This window comes from Fusarium poae, chromosome 4 (assembly GCF_019609905.1).
Source record: "Fusarium poae strain DAOMC 252244 chromosome 4, whole genome shotgun sequence".
NCBI classification, from domain to species: Eukaryota; Fungi; Ascomycota; class Sordariomycetes; order Hypocreales; family Nectriaceae; genus Fusarium; species Fusarium poae.
In genome coordinates, this window is record NC_058402.1 from 2,791,433 (window position 1) to 2,816,734 (window position 25,302).

At 48.1% G+C, this 25,302-nt stretch overlaps 4 protein-coding genes across 4 annotated transcripts; 2 read left to right on the plus strand and 2 right to left on the minus strand.

Annotated features, from left to right (window-relative positions):
* Positions 1-552: 552 nt before the first annotated feature.
* Positions 553-2,673, minus strand: FPOAC1_010963 (uncharacterized protein; the record flags this gene model as incomplete). Its single annotated transcript, XM_044855350.1, has 4 exons — positions 553-1,225; positions 1,280-1,639; positions 1,695-2,388; positions 2,451-2,673. The coding sequence occupies 4 exons, from the start codon at positions 2,671-2,673 to the stop codon at positions 553-555; spliced, it is 1,950 nt and encodes a 649-aa protein (XP_044702663.1).
* A 599-nt stretch (positions 2,674-3,272) lies between these two features.
* Positions 3,273-4,681, minus strand: FPOAC1_010964 (uncharacterized protein; the record flags this gene model as incomplete). The annotated part of the gene is made up of 3 exons (XM_044855351.1): positions 3,273-3,539; positions 3,593-3,943; positions 4,376-4,681. 3 exons carry the CDS (start codon positions 4,679-4,681, stop codon positions 3,273-3,275), a joined length of 924 nt encoding a protein of 307 aa, XP_044702664.1.
* An 806-nt stretch (positions 4,682-5,487) lies between these two features.
* FPOAC1_010965 (uncharacterized protein) lies at positions 5,488-10,032 on the plus strand (the record flags this gene model as incomplete). Its single annotated transcript, XM_044855352.1, has 1 exon — positions 5,488-10,032. One exon carries the CDS (start codon positions 5,488-5,490, stop codon positions 10,030-10,032), a length of 4,545 nt encoding a protein of 1,514 aa, XP_044702665.1.
* A 4,581-nt stretch (positions 10,033-14,613) lies between these two features.
* FPOAC1_010966 (uncharacterized protein) lies at positions 14,614-19,606 on the plus strand (the record flags this gene model as incomplete). The annotated part of the gene is made up of 9 exons (XM_044855353.1): positions 14,614-14,642; positions 15,431-15,494; positions 15,635-15,656; positions 15,747-15,769; positions 15,851-16,039; positions 16,951-17,471; positions 17,530-17,732; positions 17,897-18,327; positions 18,380-19,606. The coding sequence occupies 9 exons, from the start codon at positions 14,614-14,616 to the stop codon at positions 19,604-19,606; spliced, it is 2,709 nt and encodes a 902-aa protein (XP_044702666.1).
* Between the last annotated feature and the right edge of the window lie 5,696 nt (positions 19,607-25,302).

Below are 25,302 nucleotides of genomic sequence, written 5' to 3' on the forward strand. Positions count from 1 at the left end.
GGCGTAATGGCTTCTTCGAAGGTTGAGCTTTCTTAAAAATGAATCAGATTTGATATGAATTACAGCCAGACCCGGCATTGGTTCCCATTTTATTTGATGTCTAATTACAAATGTGAATTAAGTCGTTCAATGTGACATGTCAATTGAGTAGTTGAGTACTTCTTTTGTAAACATCTTTTTGCATTTTTATCTCGTCCAAGTACTGGAAACTGGTGTGGCGGGTATCGCATATCTGCCTGTGTACCTATATGGTGATACACTCTAACATATCAACCCCGAAGGAACAAAGAGCAGCAGGTAATGCGCATTCCTCACTTTACAGCTACAAGAGTATACATCTAAAAGTACTCAGCTCATAAAGTCGAGATGATATCTAGAAACGCTTTCAACTGCGCATATGTTTTGAACTATCTCAATTGTTCTTCTTGTTTGTCATTCAAATTCATAATTCTTTGCTGTTAAAACCCTGGCAGTTTGTTGTGTAACCTGTTTCGCCTGCCCAATCCAAAAAAACAAAACAAAAAACACACTCGCTTCTATATATACAATCCCTTAACCATGTAATTCTTCAAGAAGTTCCTGAATTTCCGAAATTTCCTGAATCTCGAAAAAGCTTTGGACAGCTTTTGTAAACCTCAATGAACCAGCATCGATGTTCTCATCACTCTCAGCTGCGAAGCACAATCGCACATACCTCCAGCCACGCTCATCCCGGATCTGTGGTGTAGCACTGAACATGGTGCCAGGGCTTCCCAGCACCAGATGAGGTGCTTTGGTGCTGTGCACGAGGAACGCCTTCGAAAGGGCAAGGCCGTCGATGATCGGTAGTGATTTGCGGCCTACCTTGGCCTGGTAGAGAGGGTGCTTCTCGAAGTGTATTCGTACCCACAAGAACATGCCACCACGAGGCCAGTCAAAATCCATCAGTCTTGTCTTGGTGATAATGTTCCAGTCGGAGTCAGGACTACTTGGCGTGGAGCTATTCAACTGGAATGCATTCTCTTCGAGGGTCTTGCACATGCGTATCATGCGGCGCTCATACTCACCACGAAGACCTTCTAGCCATCTTACCCAGCCATCAAGCTTCCAACCCGTAAAGGAGGATTTCTTGGATGGTGGAAGATAGAAGAACTTTTGGAGGGTGGTGGAGTGAGGGCCAAGGAGAGTCTGGGCGACGAGTGCTTGAACAAAGCCAGAAGGTTGGCCGGTGCCCGTCTCGGCAATTCTGTGAGTCACGAATCAGCACATGTCGAGACCTCAAGAATAGGGATTTTCTTACCTTGTAAGACGCTCTATTATCGCCGGTTGAGCAGTGATGTAACCCAGTCGGGCACCAGGAGCGATTGACTTGGAGAAGGTGTCGAGGCGAATGACTCGGCCGTCAATATCCATGCTTAGATAAGAGCGAGCTAGCGAGTCGATGAACTCGTAGCCGGATTTTATGGCTGGCTTGGTTGACTGGGTGTCCTGAGGTTTGCCATAGCCTCGCGCTTTGGCTTCGTGTAGAGCGGCAGAAGGGAATTGAAGAAACCAGTAGGGATCATCTTCGACAATGATGATATCGAACTTACTGGCGAGAGCGTAAATCTCTCTTCTTCTCCTGATTCCTACAACACCGCTTGAGGGGTTGTCTCCCATTCTATAAAATCGTGTTAGTATACAGATATCCGTGAGAAGATTGCCGAGTGACTCACGTTACTGTGTATAGGAAGTGTGGTAATAGTCCATTCTCAGGATCCCAGTTCTCAAGGACTTCTCGCAGGCCACCAGGGCCTTCCACCACCATACCTTGGTCGTCAATTTCGATAGGTACAATGTTGATGCCAAGTGGCTTGACTTGAGTGATGATGTTTCCGAACACAAATGTCTCGCAGAGCATGCCTTGCCTCTCGCTCGTGGGGTGTAGTCCCTCGTACCAGGGATCAACCAGAAGTTGGAGGACCTTTGAGAATCCATCCGTGCTTCCATTGTTGAGAATCACATCCACCCCTCCTTTGTAAGGGATATCTGGGTAGAGGACCTGGTTTGTGAACTGCTTGATGAAGGAGAGCAGAGGCGGGTAGCCGGTGACCTGCCCATATTGAAGGGCGGTGGTGAGATCGACCCTCTTAGCGGGATCTGTCTCATGAACAATCTTGGGGATTACGATGCGCGTCGGTTTTTTGTGAGATTCGGATTCTTTGTTGCTGTCTTTGTTGATAATGTTTTTGCCCTTCTTGTTAATATGGCTGATGAAGCCATGAAGACTGGACGTTGGCGCAGTTGGCGCAGGTTCTGGTGCTGGTTCCTCAATCTGCTCTGGGTAATTGGATGAAGGTTGCCATCTGTCTGGTTTTGATATTTGAGCTTCCAGAGTCTCAAATGGGAAATATTGGGCATTTGGCATTCCTAAAGTACAGGTTAGAACTGGTAACTGATTACCAAAGTGGTCCGAGATCGAATTAACTCACCTCCAGCAAAATTGCTGATACCAGGAATTTGCATAAACTTGTAAAAAGCCTTGATTTCGCTCTGATCTCGATTTCTTGTGATTACCGAGAAAAGATGGGACAAGTCTTTTGGTGAAGGTAATGACTTGAGAGCTGCACCTTTGGTCGCTGTGGTTGCGGTGACTGAGGAGATAACAGTCGCATTGCTCTCAGATCTGGCTTTGGATGATGTGGATGGAGCCATTGTTGATTGCTGAGACCTCGTCAAGTTGGCTCTTTTAGAAACCAATGAATGAGTCACAAATCAAGTAGTGAGAACAATCAATGAAAGCAAAAAGGTCTGGAAGGAAAAAATCATCAAAGAAAAAATATGTGGAAATAGATGTTCTACTCCTCTCCTCAAGTACCCTCGCTATCTCTCGATGTCGCCTTACGAACCGCCAACGCATTAACTATCCCAACGATAGTATATATCCACTTACAAACGCTACCCTTGCTATTCGTATGCGCTGTACTATGCATCGAAGCGTGTCCCCAGACGGCAGCTTTGCCGCCAGACGTTGGATCCAGTTTGCATGACAAATCCGTCACCGACTCCCGCCATTTTAATCCACTATCACAACACCAGCACACTCGGATCCTCCCCCGACTTTTCGTTTCATATCTAGAACTTTGCCGAGCGTCTAAGAGTCATCTGCTGGTCCAATCCTTGTGCAGGTTTGCAGATGGACCCCTGTCACCATGCCTTAGGTAGCCACGAGGAACGGTTCCACGTATGCAGTCTAGGGTAGGCCAGACTGATCTTGACCGTCTGTTGGCCTCTTTTGCTGCCTAATTCACGGTTCACGCGGTACTTGTCTGAGTGTCGTCGGGTTTGTAGTAAAATCCAACCTCCTCCATGGTTCGTGCTTTGCAGCCGAGTTGCTCAAATTTTACCTTGGCGTCAAGGAAAACGCTACGCTGCCACATCAGCTCACGATCCCAGTGAGGCGGCTCCTTTCCTGGCTGCTTAGCTGTCATGACCAGATCATGCAACCTGTTGATGTAGAGCCGTCTCCATCGGGGCCAAACATGTGCAAAGCACCCCCAGTCTGCGTTTCCAGTTCCATACTCCAAGCTTCCATGAATGCTTGGGACGGAAGCTTGATATTATTGGACCATACCGCCGCGAAGAGAGCGGCTTGGCTCTCGGCCAGAGGCCAAGGAGCTGCTTTCATGTTGAGGCCAGGGAAGACGAGGGTAGGATGCCGGATATGAAAAACATGTTGGTATAGACCGTGTACGCCTCGACCTGTAGTAATGAGTTTGTGGTCTAGATCCCGGAGAAACGGGTAACTATAAGGGAACCCAGTGCAGAATACAATGGCATCAACGTCTGTCTCGCGCCGGCCGTCTCTGAAAAGAACGCCCTTCTCCTCAACCAGGAACTCCTCGATTTCAGCCATTTCTTCGCATCCAAGTGATGCAGTCGGTCTGGAGGTGTAGGATGCCGCACAGATAAAAAAGCGGGCTTCCTGCACTCTTGATTGATCTGGAGAGCAATGTCGAGACCAGACGGACCGTTACCCACCACGACTACCTTGCGGTCCTTAAACCTGTAGGGCGTCCGATACTGTTTAGAGTGAGTGATTATTCTGGGGTACGCTTCGTTAAACTCTTTTATGTTTCGCATATCGGGAACAAAAGATGTCGAGTAGTGACCGTTTGAAACAACAACGGCATCGAAAACTTGTGTGGCGGTGTTGTTAATAGTCATGGTGGATTTTGTTTCCACCTCCCATTTGTCCCGATCGTCTTGTCGTTTCAACGACACCCTTTCAACACGCCGACAGAACCGATCAGAGGCTTAACGTCCTCGGAATATTTGACCAGATAGTCTTCAATCATGGGCCTCTCGGGGAACAGTTTGGCATCCTCGGGAAAGGCTGATCGGAAAACTGCATGACTTCCTTCGGGATTTCAGCGTGAAGGCTCTCGTACATTGGTGATGTGAATATTGGTGCTGATGTCGGATCCCACTGGAGTGGCGCATCTGGAGGATGATGGGGATCCTCCTGGGTAACGGGACAAGTTCCAGCAGCCAAGCCGTAGTAACGCCAAATACCACCAACATGGTACTGTTGTTCGAAAATGGTGATATCACAGATGCCCTGTGCTATGAGGTATTTCGCAGCAGCAATTCCTGTTGGACCTACACCGATAATGGCGACTTTGTTGACGTCAAAAGACAAAGACTGAGTCAGAGAGCCCATACTGTAATATACCTGTGTTGGGGGTTAGAACAACGGGCGGGTAAAGTTACTTTCAGTCTCAGACACGATAAGTTTGTCTACTGGTAAGAGAAACTTGATGAAAAAGTAAACAGGCCCCTCCACATCTAATTCGTTATAAAAGTTTGTAATTGGTAAAAGAGAGTTGATTGCTCTCCCTTCCCGTCAAGCGAAGACCGGAACTACTTTTAGTAGTTTCATCTCGAATCTTTTTAAAGGCTTCTGTTTAGATACCTGGTAGGTACTACCTACCTAGGTACCTAAGTAGTAGTTGTCTCTTAGTTGGGTAACTTACCTATAGTTACCTATATCAAGGAATCTTGAAGAAATTCAATTGGAAGGAAATCCCGCCAGTATAGGGCAACCGGAGCCGCATTCAAATACCTGGACCTCAATGATTCGACGATACCTAGGTTAGTAGGTACTAAATGATAAGCTGATAGTAGAGTTTAGTACTACAGTGCTTGTCTCACCGCCTTCTTCTTTAGGCTAGATCTGCACTAAATACCTACAGCCAACACAGCTAGGAGCTTTCCCTGCCCGGAAGCTTGCATGCATGTCATTTCAACATTTGCTTCTTACAAGAAAGGTACGCAATCCAGGCCAGCAACTCAATCACGACCAAAAGTATCCCGACTGTACGCCTACGCGATGCGATAATTCCCAAAGCCTCACAAGATTACGAAGGTTTGGGATCGCACATGTACAAATAAATCAGCCTAGATCTTCTAGGTTTCCAACTCATCGCGAATCCCCGCCGACGCGACTGATCTTGCGACAACACCACCATGAACGACTCTCAACCCCCGACTTCCCTACTCGACAAGGGCGAGTCTATCCCTATTTCTGGACTCAGCCCGGACGCCCCCAATCAAGAGAACCGAGTTGTACATGGGACGATAACCATCGTATGGCCTTTTAGTATCATAACCAAATCTATCGCATTCCTCCTGGCCGAGCATGACGTCCGGCTCCGGCGCGAAAATGGACAAGTGCGCGTAAGATTCCATGGTGCAGCCGCAAAAGCCATCTCAGATGCATCGCTAGGCGCAGGAGATGAGATTCGTGTGAGCCTAAAAGGCGCTCAGTGGGAGAATAATGAGACACAGACACAGGTTGCAGGAAGCACTCTAGCATGGCAGCTGGAATTCACGAATCGCCTGGTCATTGGTATTCGTCAACTAAATATGGAACAAGAAACGCTGCTCAATATCGACGCCCCGGCTGCGGAACCAGAAACTGCCACGGATGGTCAGGCAGAGCGTACCGACCCAATCGACACAATACCCGAAGAACCTGCCACACCAGACCCGCCATGTCCGGAGCCCATATTGCCTGCGAAACGTAGCGCTACATCGAACCTTGATCCCTTCGAGTATACTTCTCCCGCTTTTCTCAAACGAGCACGTGTATCCTATGGTTCCCTGTTTGAAGGAGGCTTGGACATTTTCGACGAGGACATTAGCCAGGCGACTAGGTCGAAGAAGCGCTCCCGATTCAGTATGCCTGGTAATACTTGGAGATATACCAGTCAATCTCCCAGTCCCGAGCCTGATGTCCCCGAGGAAGAAGAGGAAGAAGAGCCACAAGTGAATGGAAATCCGCAGCCAAATGGCGACATTGACGACACTCATTTGGACACGCCATCCAGACCAGCAATGGTTGATCAAGGCTCCCAAACCGCAGATGTTGACTTTACGCCCATGGCCAGTGTCCAGGTGTTGGCCGAATCAAGACCAACCTTTGGCTTTACACAGATGACTCCAACGCCGTTTGCTCGAACAAAACCATTTGGTGCAGATAACCCCGTCATAGATGAGGCCCTGAATTTTGGAGGCGACTCAACGACGTCGCATAGCATGCCTCCTGTATCACAACAAAACTCGCTCAGCCAACAACCAAACACCATGGACACAAACATGGCTTTTAGTTTCACGCCACAGACCGTGCTCTTCCCTCAAGCTCCAGCATTTTTCTCTGGGCAGGATGATGTTCCAGACTCGCCCAGTCGCGTTACGGGAGTGGAAGACTACCCGGCCGCACTCTTGGATACTGATCCAACCTCCTCTAATCCTGTAGACGCCCTGATGGGGTTTGCTGCTCATGGGTCGCAACCCGTCGCAACTCACCAAAATCCTTTCTCTACGGAACCAGCCCTAGACCCGGCTTTCGTTACTGCTGCGCCCTCTCAGAACCCTTGGGCTGATGAAGAACTACCTGGATCGCATTCTGCGAACGCTAGCAGCGACGCTGAGAATCCGGTGGAGATTCTGAGCTCATCACCTTCAAGGCAAGAATCGAGGGCTTCAACAGAAGATCGCCAAGTATCTCCTTCCAGGGAAAACACAGAGATGAATGTAACGGCAGATGCATCGCCCGAGCCGACTCTCGAGGACCCAGCAAGTGAAGCCGAATTTTACCGTGATGGCGGTGATGAGCCTGGGGACGACTACGATCTCAGAAAATACTCGCGCACGCACGATGACGACGACGATGTCGAAACGTCGGAAGAGGAGCGAGATGAGAGCGATGACGATCCTGGAGCGCAAATTATGAACCCCGAGGAAGATGATATGGATGTCGATCAAGACGTTGCAAACCAAGTAAGGTATTCTGGTGACGTTTCCGAAGAATACGAGGAAGAAATGTACGAGGAACGGTTCGAGGGTGATGGACAAAGTTATGAAGGGTCTGGAGATGATGCAGAAGGTGAATACTACTCATATGAGGAGGACTACACCGATGACGAAGAAGAGGATGAAGAGGAAGAAGCACAAACTCGCCCTCCCGCTGCACCTATTACCCGAGAGCCTGTCTTTATCGACCTGCTGTCGGATTCAGAAGACGAGGATGAACCGGCACCCAAGTCTGTGGCAGAACCAGAACCTAAGGAAGAGCTCGAAGAAGAGGTAAAGCATGAGTCCAAATCAGATTCTAAAGATGAGGCCGGAGTGAGCCCAAAGAATGCAGAGGACACGACGCCCTTGCCAGTGCCTGAGGAAAAGGAGGAAGCTGAAAACCTTCAGGCACACGAGGAGATGGCTGAACAAACCCAGTCTGTCCCCGGACCCGCAGAGCCATCAACGCTGACTACAGACGAGGCGAACGAGGATACTGAAACGAAACACGTCACTGAAGAAGAAACGACTCAAGTAGAGAAATCATCAGTTCCTATGCTTCCTGCTCGGAATAATTCGAGTCCAGACCGCGATGAAGATCATGAGGCCCCCATTATGTTTGAGGAAATCAAGGCTAGAGGCGGTCCATCGCAAATTGAGAAGTCTGCGGAAAACCAAGAGCCTTCTACAGCATCAAATAATATGGAGATGGACGCACCTGCACTCACGGAGGTATCCAATAAACCCGAGGATGTAGCCATTACGGTCACAGAAACTACGAGAATAAATTCACTTGACGAAACAACGCCTACCGTGGTTGAGGAAACCGCCGATGCTATGGATGTTGATGCAGCACTCGACGCATCTCTAAAAGACACTATTGAGCAAATAGAAACCGAAAAGGTCGAGGTCATTGAGAATAATGTTACCGTCAACGAAGAGGTACAAACCACGATCACGAATGCACAGGAAGAGACCTCAGCAAGTGTCCAGGTCAAAGCGGTCCAGGAAACATCCCTCATACAACTACAAGAGACCTTGGAAGATATTGCAGAATCATCGATCATTAACTCAACTGAAGGTCTATCCGGCGAGGGTGACGCAGAAGCCGGCAAAACTCAAGAATTCCACGACGCCATGATGCAGGACGCGCCCTCCGAAAATGCTACTGGGAAACCAGCTATCAACACAATTGTGGTAGAAGATGCGGAAGAACACTCTACCAAGGACGGCCAACTTTCACCCCCAGCAACTCATTTCTCTCAAGTGCAAAACCTGCAAGAAGACACCATCAATGTCGCTGCCCATGACCATGGCCAGCATCTTCTCACTCCGGGCGAAACCCAAGTGAGACAAGTTGACATGTCTGACATACTGCAAACTACCGCATACAATGACGAGACCGACGAAGAGGATGCAAACCCAGAGGATCAAATAATGGCTGAGATACTGCAGCATTCTCCAACCAAACAGGATACCCATCTACCGATAGAGTCTGTCGCCTTTCCTCCTGCTGCCTCACAGACCAAACCATTTACTCAGACTGAGCAGGCTGATGAGACGCATGAAGGGCCTGCTTCGCAATCCGAGCCAGAGCATGTGGCTGCTGTTGCCAAATCCTTACGACCCCAACGCTCTAAACTAAACAGAGCGTCCGGTTACATCGATCAAGAGGACCCTAGTATGGCGCTGATAGCAGCTACGCCTGCGAAAGAATCCGCAAACAGTGGTAGCAAGCACAGTAGCCCAGCCCCAGTCGGGCCAAGCAGCAAGACTCGCAGCAAGACTCGCAGCAAGACTCGCAGCAAGACCCACGATGATCCCAGCATTCAGTTAGCGGGTGCCTTGGAGCAGTCAGAGACAAAGAACAAGCGTAAAAGAAAAGCGGCAGATGACGAAAGCATTACCAGTCTGGACAACAGCCCATCCGGAACTCGACGAGTGCTGCGATCTATGACTGACCATGATGATCTGAGCATATTGCTCGCGAAAGGGTCAAGCCCTCCAGCCCGGCAAACACGACCAGATCTGAAGCGCGAGACACCTGTGCGCGAAACCCGCTCGGTATCACGAAGTTTACGGCTGCAAGAAGAGTCGCCCGATGCATCATTTGCTTCACTAATATCCCCGTCAATCGCGGGTTCCTTCGCGACTGTGCCTGAGGATGGTGAAGAGGACGTCAAGTCTCTGAAACTACGACTAGCTAAAAACTTGAGGACAGACTTTCCCGATTTTCTGCCGCTTAAGAGCCTAAGAGGGAATATTGACAAAATGACGGATGTCCTTGCAGTGGTAACACAGACACCACCGCAACCACACCGACCAAAGCAAGGTCGTCCTCGGGGTTTCATGCTCACCTTGACCTTGACCGATCCATCTACAGCACCGACTCAAGTCCGTGTAGCCAATATATTCCGACCCCACCTAACCTCGCTGCCGGAAGTTGAGAGTGGGGACATCATCCTTCTCCGACGGGTCAAGGTGGTGTCAATGACGGGCCGTAACTTCGGTGTCCGGTCAGAAGATTTATCGCCATGGGCCGTGTTCAAGCCGAACGGTGAACAAGCTCTCAGCCAAGTCAAGGGTCCGCCGGTGGAAATTACCCCAGAAGAGATCGAACATGCCAAGGGTCTACGGCAATGGTGGAGCCTCCAGGATGACAACGCTATGAACAAGATCCGGAAGGTGACCGAGAGTAAGGAAAATGCCAAATGAGTGGACTTGCAAGGGGGAAAAGGCGTCATGAGCAGGAGAACAGGACAGAGACAGAGGAAAGGCATAAATGCGTAGATTTAATTCACAGCTCCATTGAAGATGCTTGTAGTAGCTGGTGTTTGGGAGTAAAGAAGTCAACGGGTATTGGCATATGGGAATTATGCAGAAACGCAGCAGTATTCATTTATTATGGCTGCAGTCGTACCATAGGTATTCCTGCAATTACTATGTGAAATATCAAAAGCATTATGTTATTCCATTGACAACACACAAGGAAACGAAATGCTGCATGATGGAATACAACTTATGTTACCGAGGATGTTGGACCATGTGCAAGCAGCTGAAGCTCGATGAATGTAATGACTGATGACCGGTATCGGCAGATTATGACTCCTTTGACAGCCTTGGAGGCTTTTACTATTTGTGCACATGTGGTTGCGAATATGGAAAGCTCGTGTAATTGCAAGTCGGACGGCACATCGCAAGGTTAAAGAGTCATAACGTGGCGCCAGGGACAAGGTTTGGCACGAGTACCGAGTCTGAATCTGGGGGAGCGGAGGGACTGATCTCCAGACATGTGGATAGGAGCTAGGACGAACGGCAAGGCCAGGAGGGAGTTCAGGAGGATTTCCCCAGATATTGAAGAATTCGGGTGTCACAATAGAGTAGGTAATAGTGAATGATGGTATGGTAGGTAAGGAATATGGATGGAGTCGACATGGCTAGTACGGAGCCGCACCCTCGGTACCTGTCCGTGGTGGACATGGGTAGTAGTCATAAGCTTAGTACCTTGAGCTTGAGTTACCTAAAAGTAGATATGTATTTGAAAAACACACGCCTCTCTTGTATTATCTGGGGTTTAGAGTGAAACATTGGCTTTTAGGGGGGTGCATTCTAAGATTCATTGTAGATTCTTGGTTGTACGGTCAAAGATGACTTCTTTTGAGAGGACTGATGGTTGTGGAGATGCATGTTTTTGACGACAATTACTGGTAATGGAAATGATTACCTGCAAATGTGTTCCTGAAAGTTAAATACACGTGAGGCGGGGTAGTTAGCTTATTCTCCAAGAGCTCGGGGAGTGTACCTCAAGAAGGCCGGAGGAGCGGAACATGGCGAGCTATAGAGGTCGCCTATGTCAATGTCGAGGAGCTCGAGGTGTATATGGTGAACAGCTGAAGCTACCCCAGTCCAGTTGCACATCAGGCTATGCTGCAGACATATATGATATCTAAGTGACTTGCATGGTAGTGATTATGCGAGGACCGAATATTGTCAAGACATATGTAAATGTTATTCAATGAGATGGCAACCTGGATGGACCGAGGCAAGTCGTACAAGCAACTAAAGACACATGATCATATCTCTTGTTATGCGGCTCTTGATTAGATCGCATTATCTCTTGGATTAATAAGTCAAGGTCAGCAGGGTTTGAAACTCCCAACAGAAAGATTATCTATCGGGTTCCTAAGCCGAGCTGACTCTAGACTCAGACCCAGCCACTTGCTGATCTCGTTGATATCTCGGGTTGCCATGGCTTATACTGAACACGATTGTTGAGCAGAGAATGTATACTACTAAAAGCTTTGCAAATTAAGTCACAGGCTACTGAGAAATGACCTGATTATGTGTTCGGTTAAACTAGCTTCTCCTCGTGGTTTATGAAGTTGAGCTGGCAAATCACCTCGTCATCCACGAACTAGCGGTGCATACACCGCGATACCGACATATACCCTGGAAAAACGCCCTTGTCAGAGCAACAAGACGGTTTTCGGTGTTGCGGAGACTCCTCCGCATTGAGTTCAATATCAAGAGGGTGTTCATACGTGTAAGTACCAAAGTCTACAGGGTAGTATGGGCGACTGTATATTCCGAGATCAGCAGAACATTACGGTATCACGCGAAAACCGAAACTCGTCCGGATGATTTGGAGTGTCATGTTTCGTGGCTTGAGTTCATGATAGCATGTGAGAGTGTTGTCAGCGTATGGTTGAGCTGAGGAGGTGATTAAGTTTCAGTTCAGTTACATAAGTTTTTGTTGACGTTTTACTTTGGCATTGGCATTGCCGCACCCAATCTAGACAAGGACAAGTCAAGTCAACAAGGTCGTCCCGACTGATAGACAAAATGCGGGGTGACGGCATGACATCCAATAGGCGGGTTACATTGGGCGATTCAATGTAGGTAGGGGCTGCAAGAAAATTGACCTTTCTTTTCTTTTCTTCTTGTTGAAAAATCCCAGTTACGGTGAGAGAGGGCATTGGTATTTTCCATGGTACAGAGACCATTTGTCTGCTCAACAAAGAAGTAAGAAAGAAAGAGAAAGAAAAAAAAAACTGAGTGATTACCAATACATGTCCTCACAGAAAGAACCCCTTGAATCAATTAGCCAAGGGACCAGGGGTGGAACTCAGGTGAAGGAAGATGAAGAAGAGAAAAATCAAACCAATCCAAGTGGAGTTCACCTTCCTGGAGATTCCGTGGTGAGACGCCAGAGACCTTGAACCTCTAGAGGTTAGGCGTACCCGAGCCCGACCCATGGGGCCTTGCCTGCCTTGTCCCCCTGCTAGTTCTTGCCTCCCCGCTGGGCTCCTTCTTATTCAATAGATACCCCACAGAAACTCTGATAAATGCATGTATTTAGCCCCATGAGCTCCTCCTGCAGCCTGGGGAGAGCTCAGTGGACCACACCATTCGGGAAGCCGGCTTGAGGCCAGGGGTGTTGAGCGATGCAAGAGCGACCCGCGGGAGTAGGGGCCATCTTCCATGGTTTAGTAGGGGCCCACTCGGGCAATGTCGGAATGGCGTTTTTCATTACTTTCTTTCTGATACATGTCGAATTATCGAATTGGAATTGCAAGTCATAGGTTTTGTTTTCGTCTGACCTAGAGAGGCGGAGTGAGCTCAAAAGTACCTACTCTGCTGCATGGTCTGGGGGAACATCACGATAAAACCTAATGTTCTTTTTTGTTGATGTGATTATTCCTCGTTCAACTAAGTGTTGTATCAGAAATCAACAGTTGGAAAGGATGTGTGGGTGAGAGAGAGACAAGCGACAGAGAGATACGGATACGCATGACTTATTGCCCAATTAGAGACACACTATCACCAAAAGTTACTGATGCTAATAAAGCATCAAGGTTGCAGGATATGTACCTGATACGTAATAGCACCTTGCATTGTCTTGTCTGTCTTACACTTGACCTAGCAAAACGAACTGTATCAATGTTGGGGGAAAACGGTGGTACCTCACTCATTCAATAAGCACACACCGTCTGACACTTATACACCGACTCTTAGGGAAATGGAATAACATGATATCAACATTCATGTAAGCAAAAAAGAACATAGTACTGTGAGTAACCTCTAGATATTTTGGTCATGTTCCTGACCGTGGCGGCTGCAGTCTTCCTGACCGTATCTTGGGTACGACCAGCCCAAGCGCAAAGACGATAATGCAGCTCACCGTATCGACGCCATGGGTGAGACGCAACATGATGGAAAATCGATCCAATCTCATCAAAAGCAAATACAACGGTAGCCAAAGTGGAGTCTCTCCAACTAATTTCCGTCCAACCATTTGCTTTTTTTCCAATGTCAAGTTGAACCGCCAATGAACCCAATGCTGTTTTCCCATATGATACGAAACTTACACAGGTTAGGTCACAGTGGACAGCGTCCATCGAAGCTCTTTGTAAAGAGCCCGGACCTAGCAAGGAAGGGACAACATCACCCCGAATCACTGGGGGTTTCTTCACTCGCTTGTATGATATACGATACGATTGACCCCCTTTTCGGCCTTAAAGGGTCGGGCCGTTGGCGGATGATATGATTTTCTTTCTTATCGGTGCTTCGATTGTTGATATAGTATTAAATAACAAGCAAGCAATAAATCATGAGATTCTGATTTATACAATTATCTGGGATTTTGTTTCCGTTGTTAGTTGTGATATTTGCCGAGCTGCAGATGGTACCTGGCCCCACGAGACTCCGCAGATTTTAGTGCACAAGGAACGAAAACAAAGCGAACAGCATCTCATGCATCTAACTTGACTTGGTATAATGGGTGTCCGTTTTGGATGTAGTTTAAGCGCTGCTGCGATTCTTATTCTCATGGAGTTCGTCAAGCTCCGTCACCGGAGTTGATCAGGTATTTTAGTTGCGGATATCGAATAACAACAACTCTGTTACTACAGTGTAGCAAGATCCAACCTTGTTTGTTTGCTTAGAAAATGCGTAAGGGTCTTTTCTTAACATGTTTAACTGTGGATAGTTACAATATGGGGTTCTTTAGTAATTATGCCATGGACAACTCAGACTTCTCACATAAAAAAAAAAGATGAAAAGTCAGTCTCAACAACCCCGTTTACATTGACAAAGAAAAACCAATTACGTCTTCACTAATAAAGGGTAGCGTCTGTTTGTGCCCCGTAAGCCGGGCTCAATCTCGACCGGAGGAGCTCCTCGTGAGGGGCCTCCAATGTGGACAGCATCGGGTGCCTGGTGGATCACTCACCGGGGCCGTTTGATGATTGCGAACCGAGACCTTGTTCCGAAGAGCACAACCCAATTCAACCCAACATGAATACCGGGTCGCAACAGATTGGATTGTAAGACAAGAAGAGACAAAAGTCTACGGATAAATGCTGGGATACTTTGATTTGCTTTGACCTCTTTAATCTCCTAAAAGCTTGATCGACTTTCATCCGTTTATCCACTGAGGATTCCCTGTCCAGTCGGCATCAATCCTTTTTCCAGTCTCATGTTTTTCCAGGTCGGTCTTAGAGGATCCTCCCCCGTTAAATCTCATCTCGTCAATCATGTCTGGCGTTACCCTTTCATTGCGATTGCGTGTTCTCTCGAGCCAGGCCAGGGATTATTATTGATTCCTTGAGCTTGACCGAACAAGGGCCATAGCCATAGCCATGGCCACGATCATGATCCACTTTCGACTAGCCCCCGTAGTCGGCGCCATGTCTCTCTTACTGTACCTATGTTTTCCGACCTCGTGAGTTTGCTTCAACGGTGTTTTCTCAGTCTCTTGTGACTGTGGACGGCAGTCGTCGGCATCAATACCGACGGTAATGAAGATTCTATGCAAAGATGCGTCCGATGATAGGCATTGGTTTATAGTGTAATAGATAGAGTGACTCGATTCAATTCATCTAGGGCTGCATATAATTAGATCATTGGTTTAAAGAGCAGTTACAAATGAATGCTACAACCAACTTGCCTGATTTGACCTCACATCACCTCACCTCACCTCGACTACCAATCCTGTCAAAGCAGCAATTGGCTTCTGCCAGCAACTTCATCATCAATCTCGGACAATTCGCCCCTCAGCGCTGTTTGATAACTCGACAACGTGTGAGGCGACCCCCACCATCACCCGATTCAGGTCATCGTCAAGCCATTTACACGCATTTACACCGATATCACTGATTGAGCCTCACCGCGGTAAGGTAAGCCAGCCTATGCCTTGTCACAACCTGATACACGGGCAATTGGCTTACTGAACCAATTCGCCGAGTTGTGGCATTGCATTGACCATTTTTTCGACCAAACAATGCAAAGTGGTCATATTGCTGATCAATTTCAACAGGACATTGTGAAGAAACAGCCGTGTATTTGCCTGCCCCATTTATCAGTTCGCGCATAAAGGCTCTCCACACGAGAATCTGCAGAGACGAACAATTCTGTCGATTGATACATAGATACTGAAGTGACTCATACCAAGGTAAGAAAAAGAGGGAGAACAAGGATTGAATAATCTTTTCAGGTCAGACATATCCGGAACTCTTTTCTAATACCGAAACAGCTGCCAAGCTCACCCCAGCATTTGGCGAGTTTTAGAGTCCTGCCTCTTGAGGAAAGAAGACAGAAGCCCAATCTGCAGCTTCCCTTCCGTAACCAGGGTCTGGTCTGGTCTGGTCTCGTCTGGTCTGGTCTGGTGTCCCGTTTGATCTCCGTCCCGTCAAAGCAATCAAGCCAGAAGACAAGGAATAAGGTACGTACCGATCATATTTCTGTCACAGATTTTGAACGACAAGTTCAACAACTTTACACCCCTGCTCCCTCCGACCCGATACATGAATATTCTTCTCCCCTTCCTTCCTTCCTGCGTTCCACGCGAGATCCCTGCCCAGCTCCAGCTCCAGGCTAGTCGGAATCCACATGCTTAGGCCCACCCTCTTTCTATACTCACCTTTCAGCCCCAATGCCCAAGAAGAAAAATTCCCCCATGCGGTTCCCCATCCATTCTGGCAAATGCAAGTGCAGGTGTCTATGGAATCCGTTGACCTCAATACTTTGCTTCAGTTTGTTCAACACGATATGAGATACTGAGGAAAAGCAAAGAGAGTGAGGATAATGACGATAATGATAATGAGAACCGTCATCATGCACCCATAGCCTAACATAGCAAATCCTAGGTATCCATAGATACTTACATCCTTATTCTTTCCTTCTCATCAATCACATTTCCCGTATTCCAAACGTTACCCCGTCCCCCCTCGCCGAGTCAAAAGCTGCAAGGATCTACTACCGTTACTCGGTCGCGCCGTAGACTTTTCGTTGGCGCCCTAGTTAGAGAGTAACTTACCGAATTACGTGCTAACTTGACAGTCCACTCTCAAGAAAAAAAAGGTGACAAGGGCGTATTTCTGGAGGGGGAAAAAAATCACAGTGAAACCGCTTTCTGCCCGCGTTACCATCCGTCTTGCTCCGTCTTGGTCGTCTTGGTTTTGGTTTTGGGTTTTGGATTCTCCTCAACCTTCAACTCTTTTTGGTTTCGCAACGAATTGACTGTTCCGTTGCAGTCGATATTCACTTTGCTGAAAGGTCACGACAAGCAGCAATTATAGTCACACGCACTCTCTGCTCTACTCTGCTCTACACATATCACATCACATTACCAAGATAAGCGTCGGCCGCAGCAACTTGCTTTCACAAGAATTCCTTAATTCAGAACAAGCATTCTTACCCTGCCCTGTTCCTCTCTACTTGTCTGCCCTACACCCAACAACGTTCACCCCCGTCCCGGAGCTTATCCCTGCTCTCCCTCCCCCATACTCCGGTATCTCTTCTCACTCATTACCAAACATGGGCCTGAGCCAAACGCTCTCGAACATGACGGTGGCCTCGCCTTCGGGTCCCGGTTCCGCCCAAAACGTCTTAAACCGACTTTTCCTCGCTAGTGGCCCCTTACGCTCCGCGACCAGGACATCGTCTACTTTGACCCCAGCCGCTGCCACTGCTCTCACGGCGACTACTAATAATCGCCGCCCTCGACCCTCGATCCCAAAGTCTTCCTATTCATCCTTCTTCCCTTTCACATCACCCCATCTTTCTTTCTCCACGTCCATGGCGTCGTCGTCCCATCAAAGTACCGCCAGCTCTGAAATTGCCACACCTCGTTCTCGCTCATCAACAACCTCTTCGTGCGTACCCCCCTCCTATCCCCTCCCTCGACTATAACTAACATTGATGCCCCTCCAGCCCAAGACTTGCAGACTCCAATCCAATGTCCTCCGTCGACCTTAACAAGATTGAACAACAAATCAAGATGGCCGCTCTTGATCAACACCGTGGCTACGTCCAAGACCACTACCAAGAGGTCAAGCAGGAGCGCACTCCTGAGTATGTCGACGAGAACAATGCCGCTGGCTACCAGATTGTCCGAGAGCCTCTCTGGAACAAGGGTAAGTCCATCTAATCAACCTTGTCTCTGCAACAACACTTGTTGCCACCATCATGGGAACAATGCCCTACCATGACATGTTGTCATGAGGGCGTTGCGATCAACAAATTCCTGTACCACTGCTATGCACTCATTGATGCACTTGCTGACGTTTGATCTCCTCAGGTCTCGCTTTCACACCCGAGCAGCGTGCCAACAAGAACCTCACTGGCCTCATCCCCCACACCATTGAGAGCTTCGACACTCAGTGCGCCCGAGCCATGAAGATGATCCAGACCCGCCAGACCCCCATCGACAAGTACCTTTACCTGTCCACCCTCAAGGACCAGAACACCGACCTCTTCTACCGTCTCCTCATCGACAACATCCGAGAGCTCATGCCCCTCGTTTACACTCCCACAATTGGTGATGTCTGCCTGCAATACTCGAGCATCTACACTCGCCCCGAGGCTTTGTACATCTCCATCAAGCAGCGAAAGTCCATTCGCGCTATGCTCGGAAACTGGCCTTGCCAGAACCCCGAGATTTGCGTCGTCACTGATGGTTCTCGTATCCTCGGTCTCGGTGATCTCGGCATCAACGGTGTCGGTATCTCTGTAAGTTGCCTGCAAACTCACCTGCCAGTCCTCCGCTAACCAGTTTCTTCAGATCGGAAAGCTCGCTCTTTACACTGGCGCTGCTGGTATCCACCCCTCCAAGACCCTTCCCATTGTCCTTGACTGCGGTACCAACAACGAGGAGAACCTCCAGGACCCCTTCTACCTGGGTCTGCGACAAAAGCGCCCCTCATACCCCGAGCAGCAGGCTTTCATGGACGAGTTCATGGAGGCTGCCCGCGAGGTCTTTCCCAACATGGTTGTTCAGTTTGAGGACTTCGACAGTGAGAAGGCCTTTGGCTACCTTGACCGTTACCGTGACCAGTACCGATGCTTCAACGATGACATCCAGGGAACTGGTGCCGTCGTCCTTGGTGGATACATTGGCGCTGTTGAGCAGTCCAATGTTCCCATCGAGGAGCAGCGTCTTGTCTTCATGGGTGCCGGCTCTGCTGGTGTTGGTGTTGCTAAGCAGCTCGTTGAGTACTACACTCGTCGTGGTCTGAGCGAGGCTGCTGCTCGTGAGAAGTTCTGGCTCGTCGACACCAAGGGTCTTGTCACCAAGGACCGTGGTGATCGTCTTGCTGAGCACAAGAAGTACTTCGCCCGAACTGACAACAACGGTCAGCAGTTCCGCACTCTCGAGGAGGTTATCGAGTATGTTAAGCCCAGCGCTCTCGTTGGTCTTACTGCCACTTTCGGTGTCTTCACTGAGCCCGTGGTTCGTGCTCTGAAGAGCTCTGTCCAGGAGGGTGGCCTTGAGCGCCGTCCCATCCTCTTCCCCCTCAGCAACCCTCTCACTAAGGCTGAGTGCACATTCGAGCAGGCTATCGAGTGGACTGAGGGTACCGTCCTCTTCGCCTCTGGTTCTCCCTTCAACCCCGTCAAGGCTAAGTTTGGTGATGAGACTCACCACACTGTCTACCACCCCAACCAGGGTAACAACGTTTACATCTTCCCTGGTCTGGGTCTCGGTGCTATCCTGGCCAAGGCCTCTCGTGTCACTGACGAGATGGTTTACACCTCTGCTGCCGCTCTGGCTGGTTCCCTGAATGCCGATGAGGTCCACAAGGGTCTCATCTATCCCCGCATTGAGCGTGTCCGTGATGCCAGCGTCATCGTTGCCCGCGAGGTTATGAAGGCCGCTCGACGTGGTGGTGTCTCTGAGCTTCCCGAGGCTCAGTGGGCTGAGTGGGAGGAGTGGGGTGATGTCGCCCTTACCTCTTTCATCAAGCAGCGCATCTACAACCCTCTCTGCTTTGCTGATGCTAAGTTGTAATCATGTGCACACTTGTGTATGATGTGCAAAAAGCATTGCTTTCAGGGTTTGAAAAATGGTGAAGTGTGTATCTCGACCATGAAGTGCTCGTTGTTGAGATCGCACTTGCGGATGATTGCGTACTTTTAGTGACTTCATGCCACACACTAAGTTCGGTGGCCATCAGTACTCTCTTGAGCGAGCCTTTTTAATAGGCTTTTCTTGTCTTTGATAATCTGCTTGACGCGTTAACGGCTATTTAATTTTTGTTTTCATCTGGAGCCATATAGGCTGGGTATAGAAAGGAGTCAAAAGAAGAGACGGAAGAATGTATATACCAGTAAAGGAAATATTGGAACAGTTATGACGATGACAAGAGCATTGCCTTGCACTGAACTGCCTTTTTTGATGTGATGAATGTAAACCCATGACTTCATGGTCGGTATATCACCAGTAGTTATCGCATCCGGGGTGGGCTGTCAATGACAGAGATCTCGATGCTGTACACATTGTAGTGGCCATGAGTGCTTGCAGGGGGATCTCTGCCGCATGAACCAAGGCTCATTGCTCTCCGTCCAAAGGAAGTGTAGGGTAGTTGAAAGTTCAATATGTTGCTGCGATGGGTTGGGAATCGGTAGTGATATGGTCTTTCAAAAAAAGACATGCGCCGCAGCTGGATGATGATCCGATAAGATGCCTTAGTCAGTCCCAATGGTTGATGGGGCAGTCTGTTAATACATGACGGTATTTCGTCAAGTGTCATAAATACGATGTAATGGTGTTTGTGCTTTCCGGGATGCTATCCTTGCCAAGTGACATTGTCCCTTGGCTTGTCAAATGAGTACGAGCAACTCAAACTCGAGTCGATCTTCCTCTAAGCTTCAAGGTATGGCGCAACATCCGTCTGCAGGGCTAAAATGAATAAGAAATGGCATATGAAGCTGATTGCTGATAGCCAAAAGCGTTGCTTGTGCAGTGTCAAGCTAGCTTCTTGTTGTATATTCAATGATAGGTGTTAGAGTAAGCTTCCATGAGTGGTAAATTGAAGAGTCGTGAAGTCCAGAGATTCGAGTTTGCTTTTGCCCCTGGGGTAGCAGTTGTTGTTGAATAAAGGGATGAAAAAAGGCAATTGACCCCCCTCCGCACATCAATGTCCGGGAGCAAAAGTGCTTGAAGCTGTCCAGAGTCCAAGCTAAGGCATCGAGGCATGTGGATAAGAGTTGAGGACACAACCGAATACAACACCACAAAAGAAAAAGAAATAGAAGAAATTCAACAAAATACGATAAGATCACGATCGCAGTAAAGAACTGTATTAAGAAGGTCCTGGGATGTTGGGGGCAGGTGGTATTTTGTTTTGTCAAAGTCGGGGGTCGTAAGATGGGAGAGAATCAAGATAGCCGCTTCAGGACGTCGGTAGCCGAGGGTTAGCTCGCCTCGAAGATTCGGGATTGGCGTTTTGGTGGAAGCCAAAAGCCGAGCAAGGGTGGTTTATTTGATTACCTACCATTTTCTGTTGGGCTATTTGAAGTACAAGAATGCAGGGCGAGGGCGTGTGGCATAAGTCATATAGGTCAGGAGAAAGTAACTAGGGCGCGTCTTATTGGATAACTGATTTTTCTTCTTATGCTTGTGCAAGGTTTCTTTGTGTTCTTTCTTCAGCGGCATTGGGGGTTTGTACTTCTTGGTGGTGAGGATACTACGATATGGAATCACTGCTGTAAGGTGGATCCTATCGGGACCAGGCCCCAATTTTTGGTCTTTCGTTGATGCTGGAAGATACGGGAAGCCTAGGAGTTGGTCTTGGTGAAATATAATAATCGATGCACCTTTGTTGTATAGAAGATGACGGCACGAATCTTGATGAATATCTGTACCATGCTTTCATGTCGTTTATGTCGAATGAGTCCTGTATCATTCAACTTAGTAGTCTACAGGTACATACCCCAATGCAACAAAGGGAAACACCCATTCATTCATAGACACAAGTCTTGCACAGCTGGCAACAGAAACTCCGGGATGATATTGGGCGGGTCGACGGGAACTTGATTGCGCTATGAAGCGTTGACTGGATTCAGAGGACTCTCGCTTCACTAATCTGTTACGTATATGGAGTATCTGGACACGATACAATGGGACTGTTGAATAGCATGATGCCGACTTTCAACTTCGACCAAAGCCTGTTCCTAGTCCGATTCAACGCATGAACCACTTGGAAATCTCCCGTGGTGTAGCGGGCAGGGATTCTATTGGAAAATTTGACATGACACTGACGTGGTTGTTGATATATCAATTATCGACTGCTGACAGGACGTACATGATGTATATATGGTGTGTTGAGCGAATGTCCGAAACGGATGGCCGGAAAAGTCTTATCAGCTCATATTTGTTAATACCAAAACCACAGCTATATACATGATTCATTGTAAACACTGAATCTGAGCATCTGCAGTATGATTGCCATGTTGAAGTTCTGGCCAGGGTCACCAAATGGTTGTCTTTTTTAAAAGTGGTTCATGAGAGAATATTCCAAGACGGGAGATCGCACATCACCTGCAACTCAGGAGTAAACGATAGTAAAATACGACCAGCATTGTCAGAAAGAATTCAAAAAAGAGAGCCCGCTTCAAAAAAGCCGGTTCAAAGCTCAATTCTTTGCCGGTCATGGCTTTAGCCCTGCTGCAGATGCGTCTGCATCTGCATCACGATGGCTTTTTTAAACAGCACGAGACTGAACAGGCGTTACAAAAACTCAAGCTCAAGCCCACTTTGCACCCCATGGAGGAGGACAAATAATGTGTTAAAGGGCTGGAGTGTAAGGGTAAAGATTGGTCGGATATTATTTACCGCCCCCCCTTCTTTTCATCCGCAGGTGTACGGCTCGGTATGTGACCGATGGGGGGAGGTGATCTCAGGATAGGATCCGACCGGAGGCACCGGGGCCGGAATGGGTCCCACTGCGGATTACGCTCCGCTGAAGCTTTAAGACCTTCGGTGGTTGATTTGCATCGCGATGTTGTGGGCATTCCACCGAATCACATCCCTGACGTCCTTCCGTCTCACCTTTGTTAGCTCGTTTCTCAAGCCAAATTGGTCCTTCACCTTGGATTTAGGCGGTCACGGACTTGGTGTACCAGCGCAATAAATACCCCGTCTCCACTGCCCGTTCATAACCCGCATGACCTTGAGAAACACGGTGAAGGTCAAGATACCAAGCGTCTTGAGATGGGAGTGTGAGGTGAGACGAGAGTAGACCAAGCCAAGGCAAGTGGAGTGAGAATAACTCTGCTGTCTCGCATCGGCTCGAATTGCAGGTACAATACTTTTTGCAGCTGTGTGTCGATATGCACATGCAAGCACGGCATGTACGAACTTGTGATGGCGATTAAGCATGTTCATGGAGCCAAGTTGTATTCGATCGACTTCTCTCATCAACATGATATGACTAGTTATGACAAGACACCTGTCAACAATTTTTCGGTCTTCCATTGTTCTTGGTAATGTGCCATGATGCTGTATTTGCAAACAAACTGTTTTGAAAATAAGTTTTGCAGACTGTAGGCGTCTGTCCCACCAAAAATTGCAGCGAATATTAACAGCGGTGTTGATCTTCCGTCACCCGCCAGATAATTCCACTGAATTGAGTGTTGTAAGTGGAATTGGAATTTGAGCAGAGATTTCACTGTGTTATGATTCGTTGATCAAGTCGTCTGGCTTCTGGTCTGGATAGCCGAACATAGCCGACTAATCTCCTCTATTGGTCAAATTCCATGACGTAAAAGCGGTTGATGTTGTCTGATTGGACCAATGCATACCCAATTCATCCCTGTTGAAGAGGGCTGCACCGGACCAAAGGGACAAGAACCGTTTGAGGCTGCATGTTTGACATGAACGTCATCGTCTTTGACTCGACGATGATTCGGAGCGCTCGAGCAGCTCAATGAAGATCTTTACAGATCAACGTAGGGAATATAAATACATATTGAAAGAGGGTGGGTCTGAAGAGAAGAAGACGCTTTGATAAACTTCATGATAGGACTTTTTTGATATGGGTGTTCCTCGAAGTTTAATGTGATATCGATAGATGCAGCTTCGTCACGAAAAATAGGGCTCTTAGAGCAACCTTAATCTCACATAAATACAAAAGCACTGCTATGCAACCCACTTATCCTTCCTTTAACACAAAGACAAGACCAATTTTAGACCCCTTGAGCGCAAAAATCCATGATAGGACGGTGAGAGGATCTTGAGACTACGGAGTAGAAGTGGATCTGAGAAAGACCACCACCACACCTTCCTGCTCGTGAACCGAGGATCCTAGCAGCCTAGTAACTCTGGGGTACCTTTCTTTGCTGAGATCAGGCCCTCTTGTCTCTCAGGGTTTTCAAGCATCGGCACCGTGACTGCTCTCTGACTGCGAGATCTATGACGAGAAGGAAATGGCGGCTCGCTAATACATTTTCTTGTTCTTTTTCTTTTTTTCTTTCTTTTTCTTTGCTATCATTCTTTACGGGCCGCATTTGTGAGTTTCAACGGCCTCGTGATTTGACTGCGCCAACCTAAAGTGAACCTTTCCAGTTTCAAAGACACGCCCCCCTCCCCTCCAAGGTCTCCAGGGCGGCTGACTCGATGGGGTAGGCGAGGTAGGACGGCTACCGTCGATGATTGGCTTCTCCACACTTTTACTGACAAATTGTGGGGGAAAGGAACAGGACAGGGTCGGAAAGGACAAATCGGGCAGTTACAACGGGAGCTGGGTACGGCATCTTCCTTTCCATTCAGGCGTCGTCACCTCAGGGGGATAACTGTTGAGTTGATTTGACATGGAACTATTGGCTACAATACTAAACCTCCAGTTTCATCAATACTGACAGTGGAGCAGGGAGATATTGTGTATGCGATGGTTTACAGCGGGCAGTCGTGAAAGGTGAGGGACAATGTGGGTACCTACATCTCACTCCAAGTCAAAGTCGGGGTAATGTTTGGAGAACTTTTTTCTTTTTTCTTTTTTCTTTTTTCTTCACTACTCTTGTTTCACCGTCTTAGACAAACACATAAACAATCCAGTACGCCTCGGAATTCCTTCGAGTCAGGCAAGATATTCGTTTGCATCTGACAGTGCTTGGACCATGTGTTAGTCAATTGCTTGTTTTGCTAGCAAGTAGGTACCTAGATAACGTAGTACTTGCTTGGTCAAGAACATGTGATTGCTTTGCATTGCTTCAGAACTGAACATGCCCAATGGCGTCAGCGTCGCCTTATCATTACCCCGTACTTTGGAAGTCGATCAGAGCTAGGCTTGATGACCCAGACACACGGTAACGGCGTCTATAACGTCCAATTTGTTCTGAAATTTGGCTGTCTGATCAAGATCCATCATCCTCTAGACACCAAGAATTATCGTAACGCCCATACTCACGTGGGGGGGTATTCATCTTGAAGAGAGAGGCATGCCTGACAACGTACAAATTCGTTACCCCGGATCTCCTCTCCTAGGGCATTGTAGGGAAAGAACCTATTATTCATTGTTGAGGACAACATAAGTACGTAGTACTCCTCCGGTCGTAGAGTTCCCCGGTCGTGCCCAGTCCGTCCATACCTGGGGCAAAATTTCTGACGCTAGCCCCCGGACTAACATCTATGGCTCGACGCGACGGTGGTTGTGGCCTAAGAAAGAGACCTGCATCTGGTCCCCCGCCAGCGCCAAGAGGCCAGTC